The sequence below is a fragment of the Eupeodes corollae genome, chromosome 3 (genome assembly GCF_945859685.1).
Source record: "Eupeodes corollae chromosome 3, idEupCoro1.1, whole genome shotgun sequence".
Classification (NCBI taxonomy): Eukaryota; Metazoa; Arthropoda; class Insecta; order Diptera; family Syrphidae; genus Eupeodes; species Eupeodes corollae.
The window spans coordinates 22,111,915-22,137,225 of NC_079149.1; the positions used below are offsets into that span (position 1 = coordinate 22,111,915).

At 29.4% G+C, this 25,311-nt stretch overlaps 1 protein-coding gene across 20 annotated transcripts in view; it reads left to right on the forward strand.

Moving 5' to 3' along the window:
* Positions 1-22,834, forward strand: part of LOC129952313 (potassium voltage-gated channel subfamily KQT member 5) — a 498,379-nt gene extending 475,545 nt beyond the window's left edge. For 19 of the 20 annotated variants that reach the window (XM_056064830.1, XM_056064829.1, XM_056064839.1 and 16 more), the window contains 6 exons: positions 4,250-4,346; positions 4,565-4,861; positions 4,919-5,064; positions 5,149-5,348; positions 12,995-13,203; positions 13,276-22,834. In XM_056064830.1, coding sequence (XP_055920805.1) covers positions 4,250-4,346; positions 4,565-4,861; positions 4,919-5,064; positions 5,149-5,348; positions 12,995-13,203; positions 13,276-13,446 — 1,120 coding nt within the window. In that variant the 3' untranslated portion in view covers positions 13,447-22,834. The remainder of the gene's footprint in view (positions 1-4,249; positions 4,347-4,564; positions 4,862-4,918; positions 5,065-5,148; positions 5,349-12,994; positions 13,204-13,275) is intronic. The other variant, XM_056064831.1, reaches the window with a different exon arrangement.
* The last annotated feature ends 2,477 nt before the right edge of the window (positions 22,835-25,311 follow it).

Here is a 25,311-nt window from a genome sequence, read left to right on the forward strand (position 1 = left end):
CGGAGGCACAACAAAAAACCTGGATTCAGGGGCAAAATGTGACCCTACTTCCATGGCTACTATATTTCTCTGACTTGAAAATCACGGAAAACGTGTTTGAATGGCTTTCAAGAAAAGTCTACTAAGGAGGACGACAGTACCAAAAAAAACGGTCCTAGGCCCAAAGTGATTTAGAAATCAGAAGGCAGCACACATTATTATCAATTATATTAATCCATTCAATAAACCATTTAAACTATAAGATTTTTTGTTAATTTTCGTTACTTTAAAGGATCTTACAAGTATCTTACAAGTGTCCCTATTTATGACACAAAAAATTGGTACTTTTTATGACTTCTTCAGAGAAAATATTAAAAAATTGTATTTATTAACTTAATCCAAAAATTTTTGCTTGCAATATATACTTGATACATATCGAGCCCTTCCCGCCATTTTATCGTTAGCGACATTTTCAATAAAAAAGAAAACTTAATTATTAAAATTTGCTAATAACACATAGAACCTTGGAGGCTGTTGCTATTTCTTAACTTAAGGATGATTGCTAATTTTCAATACTGACTATGGGTACAAGTTGTTTCAAGGACCAGCAGTAAGCTTTTGATTTGTCGTTTACGATAAAATTAATTTTGGCGCTTACAATAAATTTGCGGGAAGGGCTCGATATGTACATCATTCATTCAATGATTAAGCTTTTCAAAAAAACCTAAAGGCTTAAGAAATATCGGCAGATAAAAAACATAAAAAAGGTTGACCCTATTCATTTGACATAAAGTGTATAATAACACCGGGGTATTGGGTTCCAATTCCATCAAAATTTTCTTTTGGCTATTCAATATTCAATATTCGATGATACTTTTTGTGAATCGAAAACTAACTTTTGTCGAAAAACTATTTCCGAAATCCAAGTTAATTCTTAATTTACTACTCTTTGTTGGTCACTATTTTTAGCTTCTTTGTTTGATTTACAACAGCTTTTAAAAGGAAACGTTTCTTTCTATAAACCGTCAAATTTCCTTGAAGGACGACTACAATGTCAATGAATTAGACATTTTCGAAATTAAGATGATCAAAACGTTAAGAATAAAAGTTAAAACTTAAATTTTTTTAAATAAAAAAAAATTGCCTCATATATGTATTTTGTATTAGTTTTCGACAATTTCTTAAAACAAAATTTATTTGCATATTACTGAAAAGCTTTTCAAAATTCTAAATATAATTTGCAAAGTTAATTATTTGGTGAAACAAAAGGAAAAAAACCTTGCAAAATAACAAAACTTTTCATTCCTTAGAAAAGACTTAGCACTTTGCAAATTTGAATTTGGTGAAACGTTATTTGCAAAGTGAAAAGTGTTTGCTGAGAAAGGTCCCAGTTTTTATGGCCACCTTGTTTTTCAAAAAAAAGCTAATGCGAACAAATTAAGAAGCTGAATTAGTTTTTTGGAAATTTAAAATTTGGCTGTACGAACACAATTTTATTTTAACGATACAAATTTGTATTCTAATGAAATAGTTCTAATCCTCTTAGCTTATAATTTTAAAACTTCTCCAGCTATTGAGATAAATAATAAAATTTTCATAAAATCTCCAAAATTAAAAACTGAAGTCGAAATGTTTTTAAAAAATCCACTTTATGGGTTAGAACAGATTTTTATTTCTAATAAACTTATAGAAGCTTTATCAATTTCCGAGCAACAAATGCTTATGTCCTCAAATGTACATCAATATTTTTGTTTAAATATAAAAACCAGAAACAATATGGCTGATATTGATATTGAAGTTTGTACACCTAAAATTTTTATTTTCATAAGATTTGTTTTCTACACCGTAAGGCGATTAAATTAAAAATGTGTTATTATTTGAACCAATTAAATTTCTCACCTGCGGAGAACTTGTGTCTTATTCTAGAGATCTATTTAAGCCCTTGTTCTTGGAATTCTTCTATCTAAATAAAAGTCAGCTTATTTTTCGTCACAAATAAATCTTAACACCTCTCCTCCCCTGTAAAATATATTTTACTGCTATTATTTAACCAGAATACAAAATAAGTACAGAGATTCGGTCTTTAGCCGAGAATTATTTTTTTTTTAATTTAATTTTTTGAAGACAAGTAACTGGTCGAGTAAATTTAAAGAACAAACACTGGAAGTAGTTATAAAGTTCTTAAACCTTTTGATATGCATAAAATCCTTTTTGGTAATCTATACATTTAATTTTTTTAAGAGTTACCTAGCTCTGACTAAATCCACAAAACTTAAACACATGATTTTTAAAGCTGTGTTAACCTCACCCTAAAAAGTGGTAGATTTTTATTATTATTTTTTTTAAAGATGATCAATTCACTGAAATTTTTTTATAAATCCTAACTGTTTTCGAAAAAAAATGTAATACATACAACTTGGATTCAAAGGAACATATTTCTCAAAACATGATCAAAGTTTTCGAGAGATCTTTCACCCTTTAACTTTTTGACGACCAATAGAATTTTTTATTTTTTGAAATCAAATTAACATTTTTGAAAAAGCACTATTACCAAAAATGGCCATCCCTTAAAATTGTCCTGACTCATCAAAAAATATTTTTCATGAAATTTCAGTCATCTGTTTAAAAAAAAAAAACTAAATTGCTATAAAATATTTTTCTTATAAGTTATAGTATTTTGAAAGTCCAGTTTTGATAAATTTTTAAAATTTTATAGAACATATTTTTTTTCAATTCATATACAAAGAAGTTGTTTTGAAAAAATATCGATCAAAAACCCCTTTTCAATAAAAAAGTTTTCCGGGGGTTTGTTCTTTTAATGTCAATTTTTTTTTCAAAAACGGTAAGAAAAGTTGAAGTGTAATCTTTTATGTATAATAATAAAAAAAATCCATCGAAAACACTTAATTTTTAACAAAAAACTATTATCGAAAATTACAATCACCTCAAAATATTCGAACTCATAAGAAAATGTTTTGTAAACAAAAAAATCATTATGAAGTATTTTTTTATGAATTAGAATTTCAGGAGAATTTTAAGGGCTAAAAACTTTTTTCAAAATTAAAAACAAAGCTTTTGGACATTGTCCATTTAGCTTCAAGTTTCCTTAAATCGATTTAAAAAAAGAGAAAAGGAGTTTGTCAAAAAAGTGGTTGAAAAAATTCAACCATCTTATGGAAAACTCTGTCCAAATTTTAGGGCAAAGTTAACGCAGCAGATGGTGATAGAAAATCGTATTGATTTGTTGTAATACAAAAAGAATAATCAAATATAATTAGCCTAATAATATAATAAAATATGCCAAATAATTATGTGCTTAGTGCTTTGCGTTTAAAATGTTAAAATGACAATTATAAATTTGTTCATATTTTATTGATTCGTTCCGCAAAATTTCGATGTTTTTTAATGTTTACTTTGCTTAGGTAAAAACTCCATTTACTTATTAAAAATACTCTAGAGAAAATTTCTTTAAAATAAGAATTAAAAAGTAAATTTTTAGATCTTAGTCAGTCAATATTATAGAACAGTAGATACATAACCGTCTTAGGTCAAGACAAACTTATACAACAAAAACCTCAATCTTTCTCTTACCTTCATAATTTTCATTTTGAAATCCACACTTCAGCCTTTTTCTGACTTTTGAGCCCATTTTTATTCTATTTAGACAAAATAAAACTCTGCCAAAGCACTTCCCTTTAAGCTTGCATATATTCAAAATAAAGCCTAAATTCTTTTGCTTATTTCAAAGCCTGTAACTGTAACTATATACCCACAGTTTTCCTTATATGTATATTTATGTACATGTACATTGTTATGAAGCTAATGCACTTGTATTGATTGATTTTTGATTTAATTGTTTGTTAATAAATTTAAAAAAATATTACCCACATTATTTTTCAAAGCATAAATTATGATTATGATGATTATAATAATTATGTACAATTAATCACTAATAAATAATTACACAACAACACACTACATCACATTTGTTTATAAAAATTTCAACTATTTATAAAATATTGCATGGCTATAGAATCAAAATATTTAATAATATTAATAAATCATTGCATAATTTACTAACCATCAATTTTTAGTTCATATTTATCTCGAAAAATCATCAATCAAATAAATTTTATAAACTTTGTTAGTTTTTGTTTAAAAGATAAAAAAAATAAAATATTACATTCATACAAATAATCAATAACCATTATTTTTGTTTTTTGTTTTTGGTTTCCTTATGTTTTGTATATTTATTTATAATTTATTCTAGACTTGACCAGATACTAGGAAAACAAGGATCAAAAGCAAAAGACGTTTATGCGTCAAAAATTAGTTTAGCATCTCGTGTAGTTAAGGTCGAAAGACAAGTAAGACAAAATCTTATTAATTTCTTATAAGAAACATATTATATTTCATCCAAAAGTATGCACTAAAAATAAAATCTCATGGTGTACCACAAGACACGGTTCTTAGGCCAATTCTCTTTATTTCAATATGAAAAATCGAATTTGACTACTTTTGGATGATTTTGTTTGATGATTTATTTTTTAATGGAAATATTTGTCTACAAATTTTACTCATACAGGTAGCCGATATAGAAGAAAAATTAGATATTTTAATTAAAGCCTATATGCAAGACCGCGAACGGTTCTTAGCTCTTCCATTAGTTTCTCAAGTTCAACATTCCAATAGCTCTAATCAAAAACCTCCCGGTGGCGGTGGTGGTGGCGGCGGCGATGGTGGTGGTGGTCCTGGCACCGGGGGTACTGATGGTGATATTGGCCACTCTGCTGCTGGCACAGCTATGGCCGCTAGCGGGACCACCATGACTGGTGCGACAAATGTCCACTCTGCAACCGTAACGCACGGTGGAGGGCTTAAGGTAAGTTTCAGAAAAGAAAAACAACATTCATATATGTCTACATAATAATTGTCTTAGCTTAAACCAATTCTGATTGAAAAACAGTTCTCGGAACCAAGCTCACCTATAGCCTCGCAATATGAGCAAGGAGTTCCACGACGACCGCCAATGCATCGAGGATACTCCGACTTAACAAGCCGTATTAAGAAACGTGTAACTTTAAGGTAAGCTTTTTGAAGGCTCCCATATAGATATGCTGTAAAATTGGACTTGATTATGCATTCAAAAAGGGATTACTCGTTTTTCAGTTCCATACCACCTCAGTATGTTGACCCGAGTTCGATACAACCCGGTGTTAGCGATGATGTCGTGATAGTTGTTCCCGAATTAGATGCCGATCCTCTGGAATCCGTTTTGGTCGCTCGTTTACCATCAGACCATGATGTATGCCTTGAAGAGGACGCTGACTTGGAACCAAGTAGTCCGAAAACTATAACCGAAAGTTCAAGTAAGTGCTGAACCCCAAATTTTAAGTTTTTGCAAAATTCAAGTTTTATTTGTGGCTCTTTTTAAAAATAAAAAAAAATAGTTTTCTTATAAATAATTCATTTTTATTTTTGCAAAATAAAAAAAGAATAATTAAGAAACTACACAACAATTTTAAATAATAATTAAAAATCGCTTTTTTGCGCAAAAATATAGTTTTTGGTTATTTTATCATTTTACCAAAACACAAAATGCTCATTTTCTCACCTCTAAAAAAACCCTCATACTTCATACATATTTTCAAAATACCAACATAATTATATAAAAACACTAAATCTCATTGTTAATTATTATTAAAAAAGCAAATATTCTTAAAATTTCTATGTAAATTTAATTTAAGTTCTTTTGTTTTCGTTGTTGGTTAATAACACACGCCTTCTTGAATTTTACTAACTTAATTACAGCGTCATATGATGGATACTCATCGACAACTTCCTTATAGCAACGAAAGGACATTCAATGTAGCCACAATTATATATCCATATGGGATGGTACAAATTATCAAGCGTATCACTATGAAGATGATCAAACAACACTTATATAAAAATAAAAATCAAAAATTAAATCAAAAAACTAAAAATAAAAATAATGTTTTTTTTACCTTAAAGCTATAATTTAATGCTACTATAATTTTATTTGTTTGGTCAGAGCAAATTTAATGATACATTTTTTTAATTAAACAAAAGATAAAATATTTTATAATCAACGAAAATGATGCAATGAATTTAATTTTTGCTTTTATTTGGCTGCATTGAATGAATATCAAAAAAAAGAAAATAAAAGTCCTTTAGTGCAATTAATTGAAAATCCGTCCTAAAATTTAAGAAAAAAATGATATAGTGAGTTTTCTGCTGTTTTACTGTGCCAATTTTTATTTTTTAAATTAAATATAAATATTCAGCAATATTTTGTTGTTGTTTTTTTTTTGAACATATAAAGCGAGTTATGCCAGTTTGTGATATCTTAATGTTATTAAGTGTTAAGTTTTAAGAAAAATCGTATTTTTTTAATGTCCTTTTATAAACAAAATTCTTTATCGTAAAATTTCTATTAATTTTTATTGGAAAATATTCTCTAATTTCGTCCTTATTATTTTTTGATGTTTCCGTTTTATGTTTCTTTTGGTTTGATTTTTTTTAAATTTTGTGTGATCGGTTCATTGATTCATTGGACCAAGAGAGGAAAGAGTTTTTCCAAAAAGAGGTTTCATTTATATTAGCTAGTTGTTTTCGCAGCTGTCACTTTGAAAGTTGTTATCTTTTAACATTTGAAAAATAAAAACTACTTTTTAACTAATAAATGGAACGACACGCTCTTCAACAATATTTTTATTTTTTTTTTAATTTAGTACGAAGTGGTAAAAATTTTGCAGTTACAGTTTACACATTTTTGTCTTTTTAAATAATTGTTTTCAGTAATGAAGCCCATCTTCACATAAGTTGCTACTTCATTAAGCAGATTTTTCCATTAAGGGCATGGAAAACCTAAGAATGGTTTTTGAAAGCCTCGCCATCATCAACGTTTAACTGTTTGAAGTGGTTTTTGAGCTGGCAGTGGTGGTGTGATCGGACCTTACTTATTTTGTCTATGATATTCACTTTCAAAAAAATGAATTTTGGTGCAGAACACGTTCTTTACATCTACTCTCATTTTTAACTTACTTATTTACTTACTAAAGGTGGCGCTACAGTCCGAGGTGGACCTGGGCCTCAACCAACATGCGTCTCCAGCCAGCTCGGTCCCTTAGCTAGCTGTCTCCAGTTTCGCACGACAAATTGGTTGAGGTTCTCTCTACTGCGCCGCGCCGGCCGTCCTCGGGATTGGATTCTAAGACCTTCCGGGCTGTTGTACTTTAATTCTGCTAACCAAGTCTGTGTCGCTGTACAGCCCGTACAGTTTGTCGTTATATGTTCTCCTCTATTCTCCGTCTATGCGAACGGGACCATAAATCACCCGAAGAATTTTTCTCTCGAAGCATCCTAAGACGCTCTCATCTTTCTTTGACAGGGTCCAGGCTTCAGCGCCATAAATGAGAACCGGGATGATGAGTGTCTTATAGATGGTGATTTTAGATGCTCGAGAGAGGACTTTACTTCTCAATTGCCTTCTTAGTCCAAAGAAGCAGCGATTTGCAAGAGTTATTCTTCGTTTGATTTCAGCGCTGGTGTCGTTGTCTGCATTAATAGCGGTGCCTAGGTCCTAGCTGTCCATGGTGACGTTTTGTCCAAGACGTCGTCGTTCAGTGTCCTTTTTTGATGACAGCATATACTTGGTCTTGCCCTCATTGACCACTAAACCCATCTTCTTCGCTTCCGTCGCAATGCTCAAAAACGATCCACTGACATCAATCTTTGATCTTTCAATTATGTCAATATCATCTGCGTATCCGAGTAATTGGATGGACCTCTGGAAGATTGTGCCTCTAGTGTTGACTGTTGAGTTTCGCACAATTCTTTCCATGATGTTGAAGAAGTCGCATGACAGTGCATCGCCTTGTCTTAAACCTTTTTTGACATCAAATTCATCGGTAAGATCCTTTCCGACTTTGATACAGCAGCGTACGTTCTCCATCGTCATTCTGCACTAACGGATAAGTTTGACAGGGATGCCAAAACTAGACATTGCTCGGTAGAGCTCTTCCCCATAGATGCTGTCATACGCGGCTTAACAAATTAAATTTTAATATATATATTATATATACTTGTTATTTATAGATAAAGAGATGGTGGGTATCGATTTGAAGCTCCTGGGTTTTTCCAAGATCTGCCGTATTGTGAATATTTTGTCGATAGTGAACTTTCCTGGTCTAAGGCCACACTGATAAGGATAAATCAGGTTGTTGACGAATGGCTTCAGACGTTCACATAATACGGCAGAGAGGATCTTATACGCAATGTTAAGGAGACTGATGCCTCTGTAGTTGGCGCAGTTTAGAGGGTCTCCTTTCTTATGTATCGGGCACACTATGCTGAGATTCCACTCATCGGGCATGCTTTCTTCCGACCATATTTTGCAGATGAGGTGGTGCATGCTCCGTTCCAAGTCATCGCCTGCTGCTTTGAATAGTTCGGCAGCGATGCCGTCAGCTCCAGCAGCTTTGTTTGACATAAGTTTAGATATACATAGCTATCTTCACTTCGTCAAGGTCATTTTAAACTAGATCACCTAATTTTAGGATGTTAAAAGGAGTTCAAGTTCATTTTTCTGCAAAGAACTCGAAAGGTATGTAAAAAATTATATGTAAACTTTGTACTTCATCTTAATTTACACAAAAAATTATTTACACCAATATTGTTTGACCGTTTTTCTCAAAATCTATTACCATGATGAACAAATTTTGTGTTTTGAATTTTAAATAAGAACATTTTTTTCAAGTAAAGTGTAAAAAGATACTTGAGCCCCTTTCATCTCCCGCTTAATTGTTTGCTTCGGTTCAAAAGGAGAGGTCTTTTTAGGGTTTTTAGGGGATGTTAAGCACGTATAAATGAATTAAGGTGATGGTTAGAAATTGGAAGAAATTTATTTTGATGACGTTTAATTTCAATAAAAAGCTTTGAATCTCTCGAGAACTGAAGTGAAAAGAGATTCTACCACTTTTATTTTGTGAGTGCCACACTAAAGTTTCTTCTCAACTCATTTGTTTACCTTAATTTGTTTTTTCATTCGTGTTCGTGTAACAAACTATTCCGAAATGTTTTTTCCTTCCCATGTAACTACTGAAGTTCTCAGATACAGGTTCTGAATAATCCGTCCCAACTTGAATAACATCCACATTCCGTATAACTTGTACAGTAATATCTTCTGGTTTATTATGTCAAATGCTGCCTTTAAATCAATTAAGAAAACACATACATACATAGTTTGTGATAGATATTGGGTATGTTGGAATATCCTGGTTTTAGAGGGTGAACGCAAGTAGGGGCTTTAGCGGTTAACCCCCCCTTCACGAAATATCAGAATATGTGCATAATCAAATATTCATCATTGCTTAAAAGAAATGGTACACAATTAATTTCCAACTCAAATTCTGAAACTATATTAAACGAACAATTTTAATAAATTTTCTACAGCGGTGGTAGAAATTGTGCACAAAACACAAACAGGCTAAATCAGATTAATACATTTCTGTATTCGTTGGTAAAGAAAGAAAAATATTTTTCTTGTTTTCGAGAAACAGAAATTGACGTTGTTGTACTCGTTTTTGAAACGATCTCACACATTTAAATATCAAAACACCAAAAAATTGTTCGGTTCATGTATGTTAATTTTAACTGTAGATTTAAAAAAAAATCGTAGCTTTTTCACTTCTTTACTTGTGACACAAGAATATTTTAAATCAGAAACACCAACCCTATTTGCCTTTGTCGTGTTTTTGCCCTATTTTTCAAGAACAAGAATCAAATTAATAATGAAATTTACGTGCGATGTTTCCTTAATTCAATATTCGTAAATATTTGAATGCGTTTCTGCATTTAAATATACCCTAATGTAAGACACAAAACAATATGGGTTATATTCATAGTCATATTTTAAACCCGAGTCTATTTGAACAGGAGTCTAAATTTAACATATATTTAGGTTAGACAAAGCTGCTATTCATAAAGAATTTGCCAGCTCTGTTTAGTTAGAAACAGGTTTAAGGCATATTAATATTACTTAAACCTATACAAAATGGCTTGTAGAAGGTAACAAAATAAATAGCGTTAGCTGGAGAACCAAAATCCTTGAAACCCTTTAAACTATTTTGTTTGCTGTAAGTTGAGAAATTTAATGAAGGTTTAAGACTTGGAAACACGCAGATATTTCGATTCATCTATAATATTAAGAAGGTCAATCATAAACTTGACAGTTTTTTTCTCGAATCGATACCTTTCATACAAATTGTCTATTTCAAAGTGATCCAATCGGGTTAAGAGCTTTCGTTTTCTGTTAGTTGGTAACATTCCAACAAAATGTATGTCAAAATATTGATATATTATGCTTAAGTTTTTTGACATAATGTTTAATTTTAAATTTTCAAATAAAATGTCTCGTAACTTAATTTTCTCAATCAGTTTTTTCTATTTTTGACGTTTAATAGATTTATAAACTGTGTAAACATTCATAGGTCCTGTCGTGTTTATTTTTAGACTCCAGATTATCGTTTTAAATCTGTTTAAATTGTCTATGAATAACATAAATTGAAGTTTAGCTTAGCAATGACAAATAAGAATTTATCAAGGAACTATGAATATGACCCTATATCTTCGGTCTAAAGCTTCGGAACCAATTCAAAATCATTACTTCTAGTATTTTCATGGTGAGTTTAAGAAAAACGTGTTTGAAAATTTCAAAATTCAATCAAGCAATCTACGGCTACTTTGAATATGCCAAAACAAACGCAAGGGAACTGTGAAAGTAGAAAAATCTCACCTCATCTCTTTATTGTTTCTGTAACTCACATTTATTCATGTGTGAGTTCAGCCTAAGAATGATGAGATCGACAACGGCAACTAAGAAATAAATCATACAAACTAATGCATGCCTGATGCATATACAAATTAAGTTTTAGCTTAAAAGTCTAAGTTAAACTGTGTATATATGTACTTTTTATTCATACACGTTTCTTAGCATCTATATAAAATAGTGCCAAAAAAGAAAAAAAACCCTTGACATTTAAAATTAAAAAAAATAATATAATGTGCATATATTTTTTACCTCCCCCCCCCCCCCCCCAAATTTTTGTCTGCGTTCGCTCCTGGGTCTCAATATTCCTTCATGATATCTTATACAATTAATATAAAAACCAAATATAATTGCTTTGGTATAACTCCTTCGTTAAAAATGTTATTGAAAATGTTTGTTATTTTGTATATAAACTTATCCATGCCGTCTTAAAAAAATCCGAAGGTATGCTATTCGAACCAGCCAGCGGCGCGGTGGCCTTAACATCTTTAAAACGTTTTTATTGGATGCATTAGTATCATCATCCTTTAAGAAAGTTCCATCTGAAAGTGAGTTTTCAAAAGTAACTAATAAAAAAAGGAATAGTATCACTCCTCTCGCAACCAAATGGTTGAGTAGTTCGTAGAATTGTACTTTCAAGGTCTCACAACTGAGATTTCTATTAATAGTTTAAACCTTTGCATTACTCTGCTATTCTCCAGAAATCACAAGTGTTCTTACGTTAAAGCTATGTATGTGTTTTGCAAGGTTTTCATAATGTACTATCTTTTTCTACTTGCGCAGTTTTTTAAACTTACTTGAAATATTTCTGATACATAGACTTTTCATTGGTTCATCTATAGCGCTTAAGCCAGAATTGTAGTATTTAGGACACGGAAAACATAAGAATGATTTTTAAAAAGCCTCTCCATCCTTATTGTTTTTTGAGCAGGCAGTTGCGGTGTCTTTTTTGAATTTGTAAACAAATAGTAAACATTTTTTCCAAAATTAGTTTTCTAAAAACAGGTCAATCTTTTTTATCGAAAGTAAATCTAAAACGTATATTAATCAGTTTTACAAAATTGAAAAATTGTACATTTAGAACATAAATTTGAAAAAAAAATGCTTTAACAATCTTTTAAAAAAATTGTATGTATTAAGGTTTTCCTGATTAATTGATTGGGACTAAATGATATTTCTTCCACTTAAACTTATTTTTATAATGAAACATTTTTTTTTGACATAAGACAATACAAAATACTCTCCCCCAAAATATGTACACATGGCTTTATTACATTTTTTAACTAATTGTTTTATACTATGTCATGACCTTTTTTGTGTAGAATAAGATGAGCTACAAAAAGTAGTACTTCTTCCTTTAGAGATATTTGGAAGATGAGGACACCCAATCTTTTAAAAAGAAATTCGAGAAAATTGGTCATCGAATTTTTTCATGGAAAAGATATGGTATTGAAACCAGAACCAAGGAGGCCATTTGGCCTCCTTTGTGTTTAATTTTGAATATCATACTACACCTTTACAATAATTGAAACATTTACTAATTTATTGTGAAAATGACTGATTTTGTTTTAATATAAAAATAAAACCTCTTATTGGAAAACCATAAAATATACAAAATACCTATCATATGCAAATATTTTTTTTCTGATTTTATTTATTTTTATATTTAATTATTTAAGCTCTCCGTGTTGAATGAAAACATCAATTTATGTACCCACATCGATTCCTTAAACTTTAATCTTAAATAAAACCATCATCTCATAATAAATTAAAAAAGAAACAAAAAACTATCTAAACAAACTATAAACAAATTCATAAAAAAAACTACATTTAAATTGCAATAATATTTATCTTCGATATCACTTTTAGTGTTGTGTAAAAATATATACCGCTAATTGCAATATACACCATTTTTTAATTTTATTTTATTTCTTATTGAATATTTATGTTGTAAAAAATAAAAACATATATTTATATATCTTTATGTTGTTGAAGAAAATCCCATCAATGGCTGTTGCGGAATGACAACTATTGTAAACTCGTTGTTGTTGTTGTTTTATTTTTGTTTTCAACCCATAAAATATCCAAATATTTTGGTGTTTAATGCATAATTTATGACGTATTTCTAAAAAAAAGTAAACAATTTCCCAAACCTCATTACAGTTATCCTAATGGATGAAGAAGTCGAAGATCTCGAAGAAGAGGATCTTGATTGCGAAGGTGAAATGGATCCAGAATCACCTCCATGGGATGTTTATGGTGAGGGTGATCTCGATGTCGATGGAGATGGGGATGTGGATGAGTCCACTGAAGATACTGCCTTATTAAGAGTAGCAGCTAGGACTGCGATTATAGTTACTCCAATTAGTCCGGTAAAATAAAACCTTAAAAAAGAAAACAATTAAATTTGAAAATAATTTTAAATTCTTAATTATTATTTTTAGGTCAGTTCTGCCCATGACTTGGCACGTCTTGAAATCGACGGTAGAAATGGTAATATGTCCTGTGATAATGGTAGTAGTAGATCATCGAAATCAATGGATCTATTGCGGCCAGATTCAAGTTCGCCAACAACAAGACTGCTTCCATCTTCGAGTAATTCTGTGGATATCTGAGAATGGTTTTGTATTCAGCCATCTGCAATTGGATTTAGTTTTTGTTGTTACCTAATTTAAATAGAAAACAAAATTAAATTAAATTTTAAGAACAAAAATCATTAAGAAAACAAAAAATAAATAAACTAAAATCCTAACTAACTGAAAACAAAATAAAACTTAAACAAAAACAAACTAAACCCAAAAACACACAACAAATACAAAATCCATGAAATGGCTGAATATAAACTTAAAAAAAAAAACTATCTATAAGTTAAATATGTTATGCAATATTGCTTTTAAGCATAAAGCTTCATAATTTAACAAAAGTAAATAAGTTGAAACACTAAAAAAACTTGTTTGTAAATACGTTTTTTTTACATGAATACAACATAAGTACTTTGAGTGATTTAATTAAAATTAGACTAAATTTAAAAATAAAATATAAGAGATATTCTTTTTTAAAACTTTCAAATTTATAGAAAAACAAAAAAACAAAAGACCAAAATACAGAATAAATCAAAAAATTAAAAAAAAAAACATTAAAACAAGCTTCATTTATTTTTAGTCAAAAAGAAAGCACAAAATCAATTTAACTCCATGAATTATAAAACAAAAATCTAATGTATAGACAAAAATTTAAAAAACAGTACTATATATTTTATTTCTCTGTTAAGTTTAAAAATTCTATTCAAAAACAAAATATAGTTAAATTTTAAAAATAAAAAACAATTCTTCTGTGAAATGATATTAAATAGGCAAATTAAATTACTTGTTAAATGTAAATAACATATTTTTATTATTTTATTTTAAAATGATTTAATAGTTTAATATATAATTAAAAAATATACAGATTTCAGTTTTTAAATTTCAAAAATATGTAAATAATGTAATACGTAATATTATATACATAAATTAATACCTAAAATTTAAATAATAGTAAAATTTCGAAATTCGCATAGTCACGCATTATGATAATTAAAAAATTATAGTTACACATAAATCTGACAATAAGAAACACGTAAATAATTGTAAATATTTAAATATGTACTTAAATTAATATTTTCCTTTATATTTTTCAATTTAATTGCTCTACATTTTGTTTCTTTGTTTTCTTGTTTGTTTAAAGTTTAAAAATCAAAGAGTTTTAAAACTCGAGCATAGGCACATTGTGTAAAATTTCCCGACTCGAAAACGCCTTATAAAAAGTTTTAATTCTCTAGATAATTCTCCTTTTTTCTTTTGAAAGTTGATTTCTTTAAAATATTTTCTTTAATTTAAATGATTGCGTTTTCCATTGGTAACGTCAAATTGCGATCTCAAAATTGATTTTTTTACACCAGTTGTTTTTATTTATTTGTGTTGTTAAATTTATACTATTCGTTAAAACTCGTACAATAAAATGTAAATTTGACTAAAAATTCAGGGCGACAGTCCAAAATCACTGAGCTGAACACTTTTTAAAATGATTCAACTCAATTCAAATCAACAATTTTCATTAAAAATTGGCCAAATAACGGTGGCCATTGTCAAATTTCTGTTAATATAACAATTCTACTTTTTTTTTTAATTAATTATTGAGTCGTAACTTTTTTTCCGACAAGGATATCACATTTGTATTATGACAGTTACTTAGCTAACAATTGTAACTATCACCTTAAACAGATCAAATTGTAAAATTTAAACTATCTCTTGTCAAAAATTACTCTAACTGATTTGAATCCAGATCTCTAAAATTAATTTTCAATCAAAAAAACATTTAAAAATCGTAAAGCAGTAATCACTAATTTGACAGATACAAAACGAAACGCTTCATTTTTGTCATGGGATTCAAAATTGTTTTCCCCTAAAATTGGCAGATGCTATGTTAGATTTTCAAGACCTTAAATGGCGTAACGTCTTTTCGCCAAAATTATATAGCCCAAATTAAAAAATATCATAGCGCCCAAAAAACAATTTTATTAACATTTTTTCGTTGTGCTATTTGGGAAATATTACCAAATCCTTGGGCTTTAAAATTTGTTTTGGTTGTTATGAAATTCCAAATAAAAAAAAACTAACGGTCTTACTGCCCAAAAAGATGTTTATAAGTAAATGGCAACAAGCCCAAAATCAATGCCATATACTTCCTAGATCAATTTTTAAACATCACAACGCCCAAATCATATATTGGCAAAAGATATCATGTGTTTCCAAATTTGACCATTCTGATAAAATTTTTGTTTATTTTGGACACTACAACATTTTGAGTTAAAAATGTTATCACTCGCGAAGCATTAAACTAAAAATATGTCAGATCGCCCAAAAACAACACAGTACTTCAAGAAAGGTGCCTTGAAATAAAGCCAAATGGAATAAGGCCAAATTTTAAGAATTGGCCTTATTTTAATTTTGTAAAGCGTAATAAGGCCAATTTCCAAATTTTGATTATATTACACTTAAACAAATTGAAACAAAGCCAAATTGGTTTTATTTCAATTTAAAAAAATCTTTACATGCACCAACCCCGCACCTACCCTAAATCCTTTAGGTTGCCCAACCGAGGGGGGGGGGTTGCAGGGGTGCAGCATGACTCCCCTTACATACGTCACAGTAAAAATATGTTGGTGTAAATTCTCAAAATAGTTTGGTATTATTTCACTTCGTCCAAATGTAATATGACTAACTGCTAAAAATTGCCTTTATTACCCTTTTTTAAAGTACAATGAGGCCAATTTTATAAAGCAGGTCTTATTTCACTTGGGCTTATTTCACGGCACCTTCAAGAAAGCGTTAAAAATAAGTTTGGCACCTTCTGAAATCGAAATAATGTCTATTTTAAAAGTTAAATAAAACGAAATGGTTTAATTGCTCAAAGTGCTAGCACCCAACATTATGGCATAATAACAGTGAAATATGTATTGGGGGCATGCTGCACCCCTGGTTGGACTCACTTTATTATTTAGGGTAGGTGCGTCGTTGTGTGTATACAAAGTTTCTTTCAATCCAGATTATTTTAATGAAAAAAAACTTTGCATACATCCAACTTCGCACCTAACCTAAATCCTGTGAACGCAAGAAGGGGGGTGGCAGGGGTCAACATACCCCTTTTTACATACCTTACTGTTTATAAGCATTACAAAGTCTAATTACTGAAAGTGTTTTGCTCATTGAAAGTAAGTTTGGGTTATATGAAATTTTATGTGGGCTTTGTGACCTTTTCTTAGTGATAATTTCTGCGACGTTTCTCTTTTTGGGCTTTGTGACCAATTTTGGACTTTACAACATTTTAGAATTTTGTCGTTATGGTTTCGAGCGAAAAGAACTAACACCACCTAAAATGACTTATAAATAATATACTCTATGTTTTTAATGACAAATTTTAAAATAAGTTTTTGTAACAAATAATATTTCCTTCACGTTAAAGAAAGCAGGAACATTCCATATGCATGGCTTTTCATATTTTTAAAAATGTCATATACTTAACGTAAATTATTCTATTATTTTTGTTAAAAATTTTATTATTATGAATCTCTGAGCCTGAAAACGGACTCAAATATCCCTCCACTAAATTCTTTTACAGACATTTGATATATTACAATTTCATAAAAACGATTATTTCTTGTAGTTTTCTATAAGTATGTATTTTTTGTTTAATAAACTTCACTATTTTGTTTTACTTATTCTCGTTTTAAAACATTTATGTGTTTCTTTTATAATTTTTTACAATTACGCAAAAAATCTTAATTAAAAAAAAAAACAGACAATTGTAAAAAGAAATGTAAATAGGAAATCTGTACAAAATTGTATAATTAAATGTACATTTAAAATTAACTAACTTTTAATTAGCCAATAGAATTAAAATTTTTACTATTATAGTCTAGCTGACGGATTAAATTAAATTAATTAAATGAATTAAAATAAATTACACGAATATTTTGTTTTATACATATAAATAGGTATATTTGGTTGTAATATAAATTAAAAATTAAATCACCATTAATTATTATTTTTAAATAAAAATAGACATTTTTTTTCTAAATCTTATTATTTTAGTAATGTTTTCTTTTTATGTATAAAGTATAATGTAATTTGACCAATTTTATGTTATTATATTTTTTTAAGTATTGTTAATTTTTTTATTAGAACTTTAATTCAAAAGACATAATTTAAGATTATTTTATATATTTTTTGGTCTTGTTTTCTTTTTGATTCTTTATTTTGTTAATTTTTTTAAAATAAATGGCATAATTATTACATTTTATTTTACTTTGCTTTTTTTTTATATTTTATTTTAAAAACATGGACGAAAGATAAAGGGTCATGGAACGAATCCTGGATGACTTGACAAATTTTTTAAATTTGTTTTAGCACGCAAAATAATGTATTTTTAATAGCGCCCTCTTTTAAGACGTATGCCACTTTTGGAGCTGTCATCTTTTGACATTTGACAAATAACAGCGCCACCATTAAACAAAATTAACTAAACACACTTCAAAAACACATCGAAATTGTTAAAATTCGATGAAAAATGGTGACAACTTTGCAGTAATAGATTTCAAAAACAAAATGTCGGGTTTTTCAATAAGAGCGCTTCAAAAGTTTATTTTAAATAAAACAGAAACTGTTTTGAATATCAATAAAATTTGTATTCCTGTAAAAGTACGTTTGATGCTATTATATACGGAACTCGATTTCTTTTGTATGGTCACCACGCCCACGCTTGCAGAAGTCCAGATGCTGAACCCAATTTTTAATGGCTTTCAATCATAAATTGGCCCATACTGCCGCAATTTCACTTCGTACGAAGTCCATCAATCGTCACCTGGCTTCTTGGCATAGACCATAGACACAGACTTGGCATTACCCTACAGGGAATAGTCTAACGGAGTAAAACCGCACGATCGAGGCGGCCAAGTTACTTGACCATTTCGTGAGATTAAACGTTCTCCAAACTTGGTTTCAAAATAACATTCGCTGTGTGGCTTGTGGTCCCGCCGTCCTGTTGGAACCACATGTCCTCCAAAACCAAATCATCTAATCGGGTCAAAAAATATTCGGTTATCATTGAACAATAGCGATCCCCATTCACAGTAAAGTGCTGGTCTTGATCATCACGGAAGAAGCACGGCCCAATGACGACGCTGGCCCATAACTACACCATACCGTATTTTTTTCGGAATGCAATGATGACTCATGGAGTTCGTGTGGATTGTTGCTTGACCAATACCGCATATTTTGTTTATTGACGAAGCTATAGATGATTTTTCGTTAAAAATCCGAATCATGTAGACCAATCTTTTCGCAAAATTCGCCACAACAACGCGACGTCGCAGAGATGCCCAACGCTTGAAGTCCAGCGGCAGCAATTTTCTCTACACTACGGGCACTTCTTTGTCTTTTTGGCACGGGAACGTTTTGTAATGTGCCTGTGAATTAAAATTAGTCCACTAGACGCTCAGTTGTTGATCTGCTTGGACGATTATGACGGCAATAAATTGGACGGAGTGCTCTTAACGTTTAGGCAACTGCTTCCGCATTTAATAATTTCGACTCGTTCTTGGCTCGTATATCATCGAAATTATCGAAATTTCAAAACAGCGGCAAGAAATATGGCGTCGTTGGCTGTCCCTGTCACTCTATTTTTGTAGCGTCCCTGTTGAAAGCTAGTGTTGTATAAAATCGAAACAGTGTATAACTTCTGTAGCCTGTAGTGTTGACTAAAACATAAACACTCAAAATGTTCGCTCACCGGCTACGTCATTTCAACACTGATTGGGCCTTGAAATTCATCAAATTATTCCAAAATTTTTAGCCTTCATTTTTAAGGCGCAATTTTTCCTCAAAAACTACGTACATAGAGGAGAAAAATCGTCACATTTCGATATCGTAAAATCCTACCACTTTTTGATACGGTTTTTAAGCGGTTGCATATTCGAAAACGAGGTCCGAGCTTTGATTCGTGAATTTTTACAGCGAAAATTTGAAAAAATTGATGAGACCAATGTTTGTCTTTTTTTTGGGCAACGTGAAAGAAAAGGCCTACAAAAATTATTTACAATCGATTCAATACCTTAAGGCATGAAGTTATTTACAGTAATTAGCCGCAAATGAGCGAAATTGTCATGATTTTTCATGGAAAAGATGCAATCGTAGCTGGTTGATATTGTTTTGTATGACTTTTATAAATTTTAGAGGTCGTGCTTATAATTACTGATCGACAAAATTAGGTATTTTGCGGGGCACAAACAAAACGTACATTTTATAAAGGATTAGGGTGTCCTAAATTCGAATCTCACCTTTGTTTTGTACTATCACATCAGGTTTTAAAAATATGAACCTTTAAAAATACTTACAACAATAAAAAACGTGTTTTTTTAAGAATTCAAAATAGGTTTCCTTAACAATACATTTTATGGGGATTTTGCAAAGTAAAAATATTTCTTTTCCACAGTTTTTGGGAACTTTTATCAATTATAAGTCTTTATTTGACTCTATATGAAGTTTTTGGCAAATCATGAATTTAGTACTTTCATAGTTTCAAAAAATACGTTTTGAATTTAAATGTTTTAGTGTTGGTTTCGAAACCAAACTTTAACTTTCACTATTTCCTCATGTTTTGAAAATACCCGTTTTCAACATTATTTTTATATTTTTTAATATATTTTTTTGCACTTCTTTTGCCCTCATTAACCTTTACACCCTTTTTAACCGCCTCGGTCTAAATACTCACAAAAGCACCTTTGACATCATCCTGAGTTCTCCCATCAGCATATTCTAGTAATTGAACAGACTATTGAAATGTACTGCCTCTAGTGTTGACGTGGGAGCCCTATACTATTCTTTCATGGACGATGTTAAAGAAATCCCATGACAGGGCATCACCTTGCCTAAAGCCTTTTTTAACATCAAAATGTTTTGTTTAGTTGTTTTTAACCTTTATGAAGCGTATCGAATTCTCCATAGGCATTCTGCATAAACGGACTAGTTTGGCAGCGATGCCAAGACTAAACATGGCTCTATACAGATCGTCCCTGAAGATGCTGTCATATGCAACCTTGACATCAATGAAAACATGGTGGGTGTCATTTTGATATTCCTGGGGTTTTTCCAGGTTCTGCCGTAATGTGAATATTTGATCGACTGTGGACTTACTTGGTCTAAAACCACACTAATAGGGACCTAACAATTTTTAACGATGAGCCTTAGACATTCATATTTTACGGCAGAGAAGATTTTCTAAGCGATTTTAAGTAGACTGATGCCTCTTTAGTTAATGCAGATCCTTTATTTCATAATAGGGCCAACAATACGGAGGTTGCATTCATCGGACATGCTTTCTTCCGACCTTATCTTACAGATAAGTTGGTGCATGTTCTTAACCAAATTATCTCTAGCTGCTATGAAAATCTCAGCATTCAAGCCATCTGCTAAAGTGGCTTTGTAAGACTTCAGCTAATCAAGCATTTTACTGAAACAAAATGTACTACATAAACTTTCAAAAAGTAATTTCCTAAAAAAATAACATCTAACATTAATTTTGAAGCCATTAAAACCATTGGAAAAGTGTTAAAATTTGATAATTCGACAGATTTAAAAATCATTCAAGAAACTTATAAAAGTAAGTAACACGTCCTCAATACAAAATGTTCTTAGCTTGCCTTTATAGATCCAAAAAATATATGTGTGTTTTTATATTTATACCGAACTCAACAAATACAAACTTTAATACCAAGAGTGGTTATAGTCATATAGGCGACTTTTGCGTTTGCAAATTTGACATTTTACGTTCCAAATTCTTAGGTAAATTTATTTTTCATAATAATAAATTTCATCATCATTTTAAATCATCAGTAATGTAAATAATTATAAAGTACCTACTAAGTAATGTCAATTGTAGTGATATCACCGCTCTGCTTACTATTTTCTAAAGTTTTAATTTTTTTCCAAATATATATTTATGCCATTTCAATATTGGTTTTCAAATTTATTCCTTAATATCAAAAAATGTATTTAATTTATTCACCTTCCTCACCTTTTTAAAAAAGAAAATATAAAACTTCAAAAACATTATAAAAATAGTTTCTACTAAGCAGAAACGCATCATAAGAAAATATAATATAAAATATATAATCAAAATAAAATAAAATAATTAAAAATATAAATACACATACAAAAAATAACTATACCCTTTCTGATTTTCAAAAAATAAAATAAAAATTAATATACTTATATGCTTACGCTTATATGTAGACAAAAAAAACATATTAAATTAGCGTCCAACTTCTTTGTTTTATCTAATTTTGATTGTAATTTTTATAAATTTCTTTTGTTCAATATCAAAATAAAATAAAAAGTTGATTTAAATTTTTCAAAAAAAAAAAACAAATAATTATAATTATGAAAATGATAACCTTCAAGGGATCACAAAATGGTACAAGAGCTTTACAAAGAATAAATATAATAAATATATATATATAAAAATATATAAACCAAAAGTATATATATATACATAAAAATATAAATACAAAAACAAAAACACTCACTTTAACCTATGTACAGTAGATTTTAAATACCTACTTTATAAGATTTTTAAATTATAGATAAATAAAAAGAAAAACAAGACACGTGACTAATCTAAGTAAACGTAATATATTAAAATTAATATTAACCTACTTTTAAAATAAATTGTAAAATATAAACTTTAAAAATAGTTAAGTAGTTAAATATATAATATTATTAGGACTTATAACAAAACAACAACTAAAATAGGGAATTTTTCATAAACTTAGCGTTTTCTTAGTTACTATTAGCTTTTATTTAATTCATACTCAAAAACATTATGTCTTCCACCACCAAATTCTATTTCGTTTTTATAAACATAGAAAGTACCCAAAAAGCAAACCTTTGTTTAATTTATTTCCATTAGAGACTAAACAATAGGAAAAGATTCTTCCGGCGGCGGATGGTGTCATAAATCCTCATCCTCATCAAAGGCCAACAATTCTTTTTTTTTTATTTCAAAAAGTTAAAAAAGAAAGTTTTAAAATTAATTGAGAAATCTCAACGCGGTTAACATCAGACTTTCCCCGTGCAAGAATCTTCGACTATAAATTTAAATTAAAAACAAAATAAAAAACAGAAGTAAAACTAAATCGTTCCTTTAACACATCTTGGGTACAAATAAAAATTCTTAACTGATAAAAACAAGTCATTAAAAAGTAATCGTTTGTAAAAACAAAATCTAAGAATAAAAGAAGCAAAAGACACAAACATTTTTATGCTGGCCATTATGGATTGTTATAAAATTATTTATAATTCATCTAAGCCAATAATATATTGCTTGTAACCTGCCACGCATTTAAGCCTTATTTAAAAATATAAAAACAAAAAAACGGATAAGTATCACTTCGAAAAAATAAAAACAGAATTTTAAATTTTTAATAATGCTGTTCTGATTAAGTATTATTAATATAATAACAACAAAAACCATAATTACAATTAATGATGCTTGTATAATGTATATTAAATTATATTATTAAATTTAATTAAATTAAATTATATATAATATTAAATTTGCCAATTGTTTTATTTATTATTAAAGAAAAAAAAAATAAATTTCTTTTTTATATAACACTAAAAATAGATTGATTACCTATTTTAAAATAAGAAACAAAAATATATTATAGTGAACGCGTTATCGAATTTTTAACATTAATAAAACAAAAATTGTTATGCTTAAGATTATTGAAATATATAATATATTTAAATGCTGTACATTCAACAAAAACCAAAAACTTTAAATTAGTTGCTTGAAGAAAAAAAAGATTAAAATAAGGTTTTATTATTACATAGAACAAAAAACATGATATTATAGAAAACAAAAAATTAAATTTACTAATAAAAAATGACATTTTTAATAAAAAAAAAAGACGATTGTGTTTTTATTGTATGTATTTTATATTTATAAATAGGCTGCGATGCTGATGCTTCAAATGCTCTTCCATCTTTACCTAGGCTACGTTTTATGCATATTACTCGACTTAAGAACACAGTCACCGAAGTGGATGTCATAAATTTTGTTGCATCCAAGCTAAGCTTGCCAACAACTAGCTTGATTTGCTCTAAGTTGGTTAAAAAGGATGTAGATATTACGAGTCTTCATTTTATCAACTTTAAACTTGGTGTTCCCGCTGCATCTTTTAATAGAGTCCTTAAAACAGATATGTGGCCAATAGGCGTTCAAATTGAACCGTTTGTAAGCCGTCCAAAAAACGAATCGGGCCAAAATGAACAGGTTCCGAATACATAAATAAGACATTTGCTGATGCTCAAGTGAGTAAATGCTTTTCTATGTATTATCATAATGCTGGAGGTACGAGAACAAAATCAAATATGGTTAAATGAAAATTTTTTAAATAGTGAATTTTTCACTTCCGATTTTAATGTTTTTCGTCGAGATCGTCGCTGCAACCAAACAGGTTTAAATAGAGGAGGTGGTGTTTTGTTAGCTGTAAGCTCTGAGTATTCAAGTAGAGAAATTCTATTATCTAATGTTTTATGCGATATTGAGCAAATTTGTGTATGTGTAGATTTACCTGTTCCACCTACTCTAAGCATTATTCATGTATACTTTTTTGTTTCTTATATTCCGCCTTTGTTACAATATGCCATATATGATGATCATATTAAGAATATTTTAGATATTGTTAAAAAAACAGATGAGAATTGTTATTTTGTAATTAATGGTGATTTTAATCTACCCAATATTAAATGGTTGTACTCGAATGAGGATAAAAAAATGTTTCCTTGTAATGTTAATAAAAACTTCGAGTACAGTGTGATTGACAATATTACAAGTTTAAATATCTACCAAATTAATAATATTTACAACTCGATTGTTCGTATTTTGGATCTTATATTTATTGACAATAACCTTGAAGCTCAGATAAATGAAGCAAATTTTAAACTCTTAGATAATAGTGTCCATCACAAAGCACTTGAAATTACATTCAATTTGTCTGTCTTAAATGAATCAAATTATTCCTGCAATTATGTTCAAAAATATGATTTTAAAAATGCTGATTATGCCTCAATAAATACTTATTTAGAATCAATTGATTGGCAACAACTTTTTCATTGTACTAGTTTAGAACTAGCTTATACTATGTTTCGGAATACTGTAAACAAATTTAAAAATTCTAAAAGACCGGTTTGGTTTAATAAAAGCTTATTAAGATTAAAAATGTAATGAACAAGCTGCATAAATAAAGCTGTCAAATAAGAAAAGAATACGAATTTTTAAAGAAATTTACATATAAGTACATTTGCTCTCTGGAATCGAAAATTAAAACCAATTCAAAATGATTTTGGTCATTTTTAAATACAAAACGAAAATCGATTGGGATTCCATTAAACGTTTCGTACAAAGGGGTCTCATCTGTGGATATACATAGATACAATTTGCAATAATGTTGCCTCATTTGTTAAATCAAACTTCATAAATTTAAATTACGATGGAATGGCGCATAATCCTTCTTTCAATGATATGGATGCTCTAAATTTATCTGTTGATGATGTGTAGATACAACCTTGCTGGTCCACTTTGCTACATTTTTAACTTATCTTTAAGCCAAGGAATATTTTTAGACACGTGGAAGTCTTCTATAATCACTCCACTCCATAAAGCAGGATCTAAAACCTCTGTCAAAAACTATAAACCTATTGCTAGGCTACAGTTAGTCACTTAAGTATTTGAAGCAATAGTGAAAAACAAATTATATTCTTTAGTTAGGATATATTTCTGAATTCCAACACGGTTTTATGAGTAGCAAATCGACAGCAACTAACTAACTAATCAATTTTTACAAGCTACTGCCTTGACTGTATGGAAAAACGATTACAAGT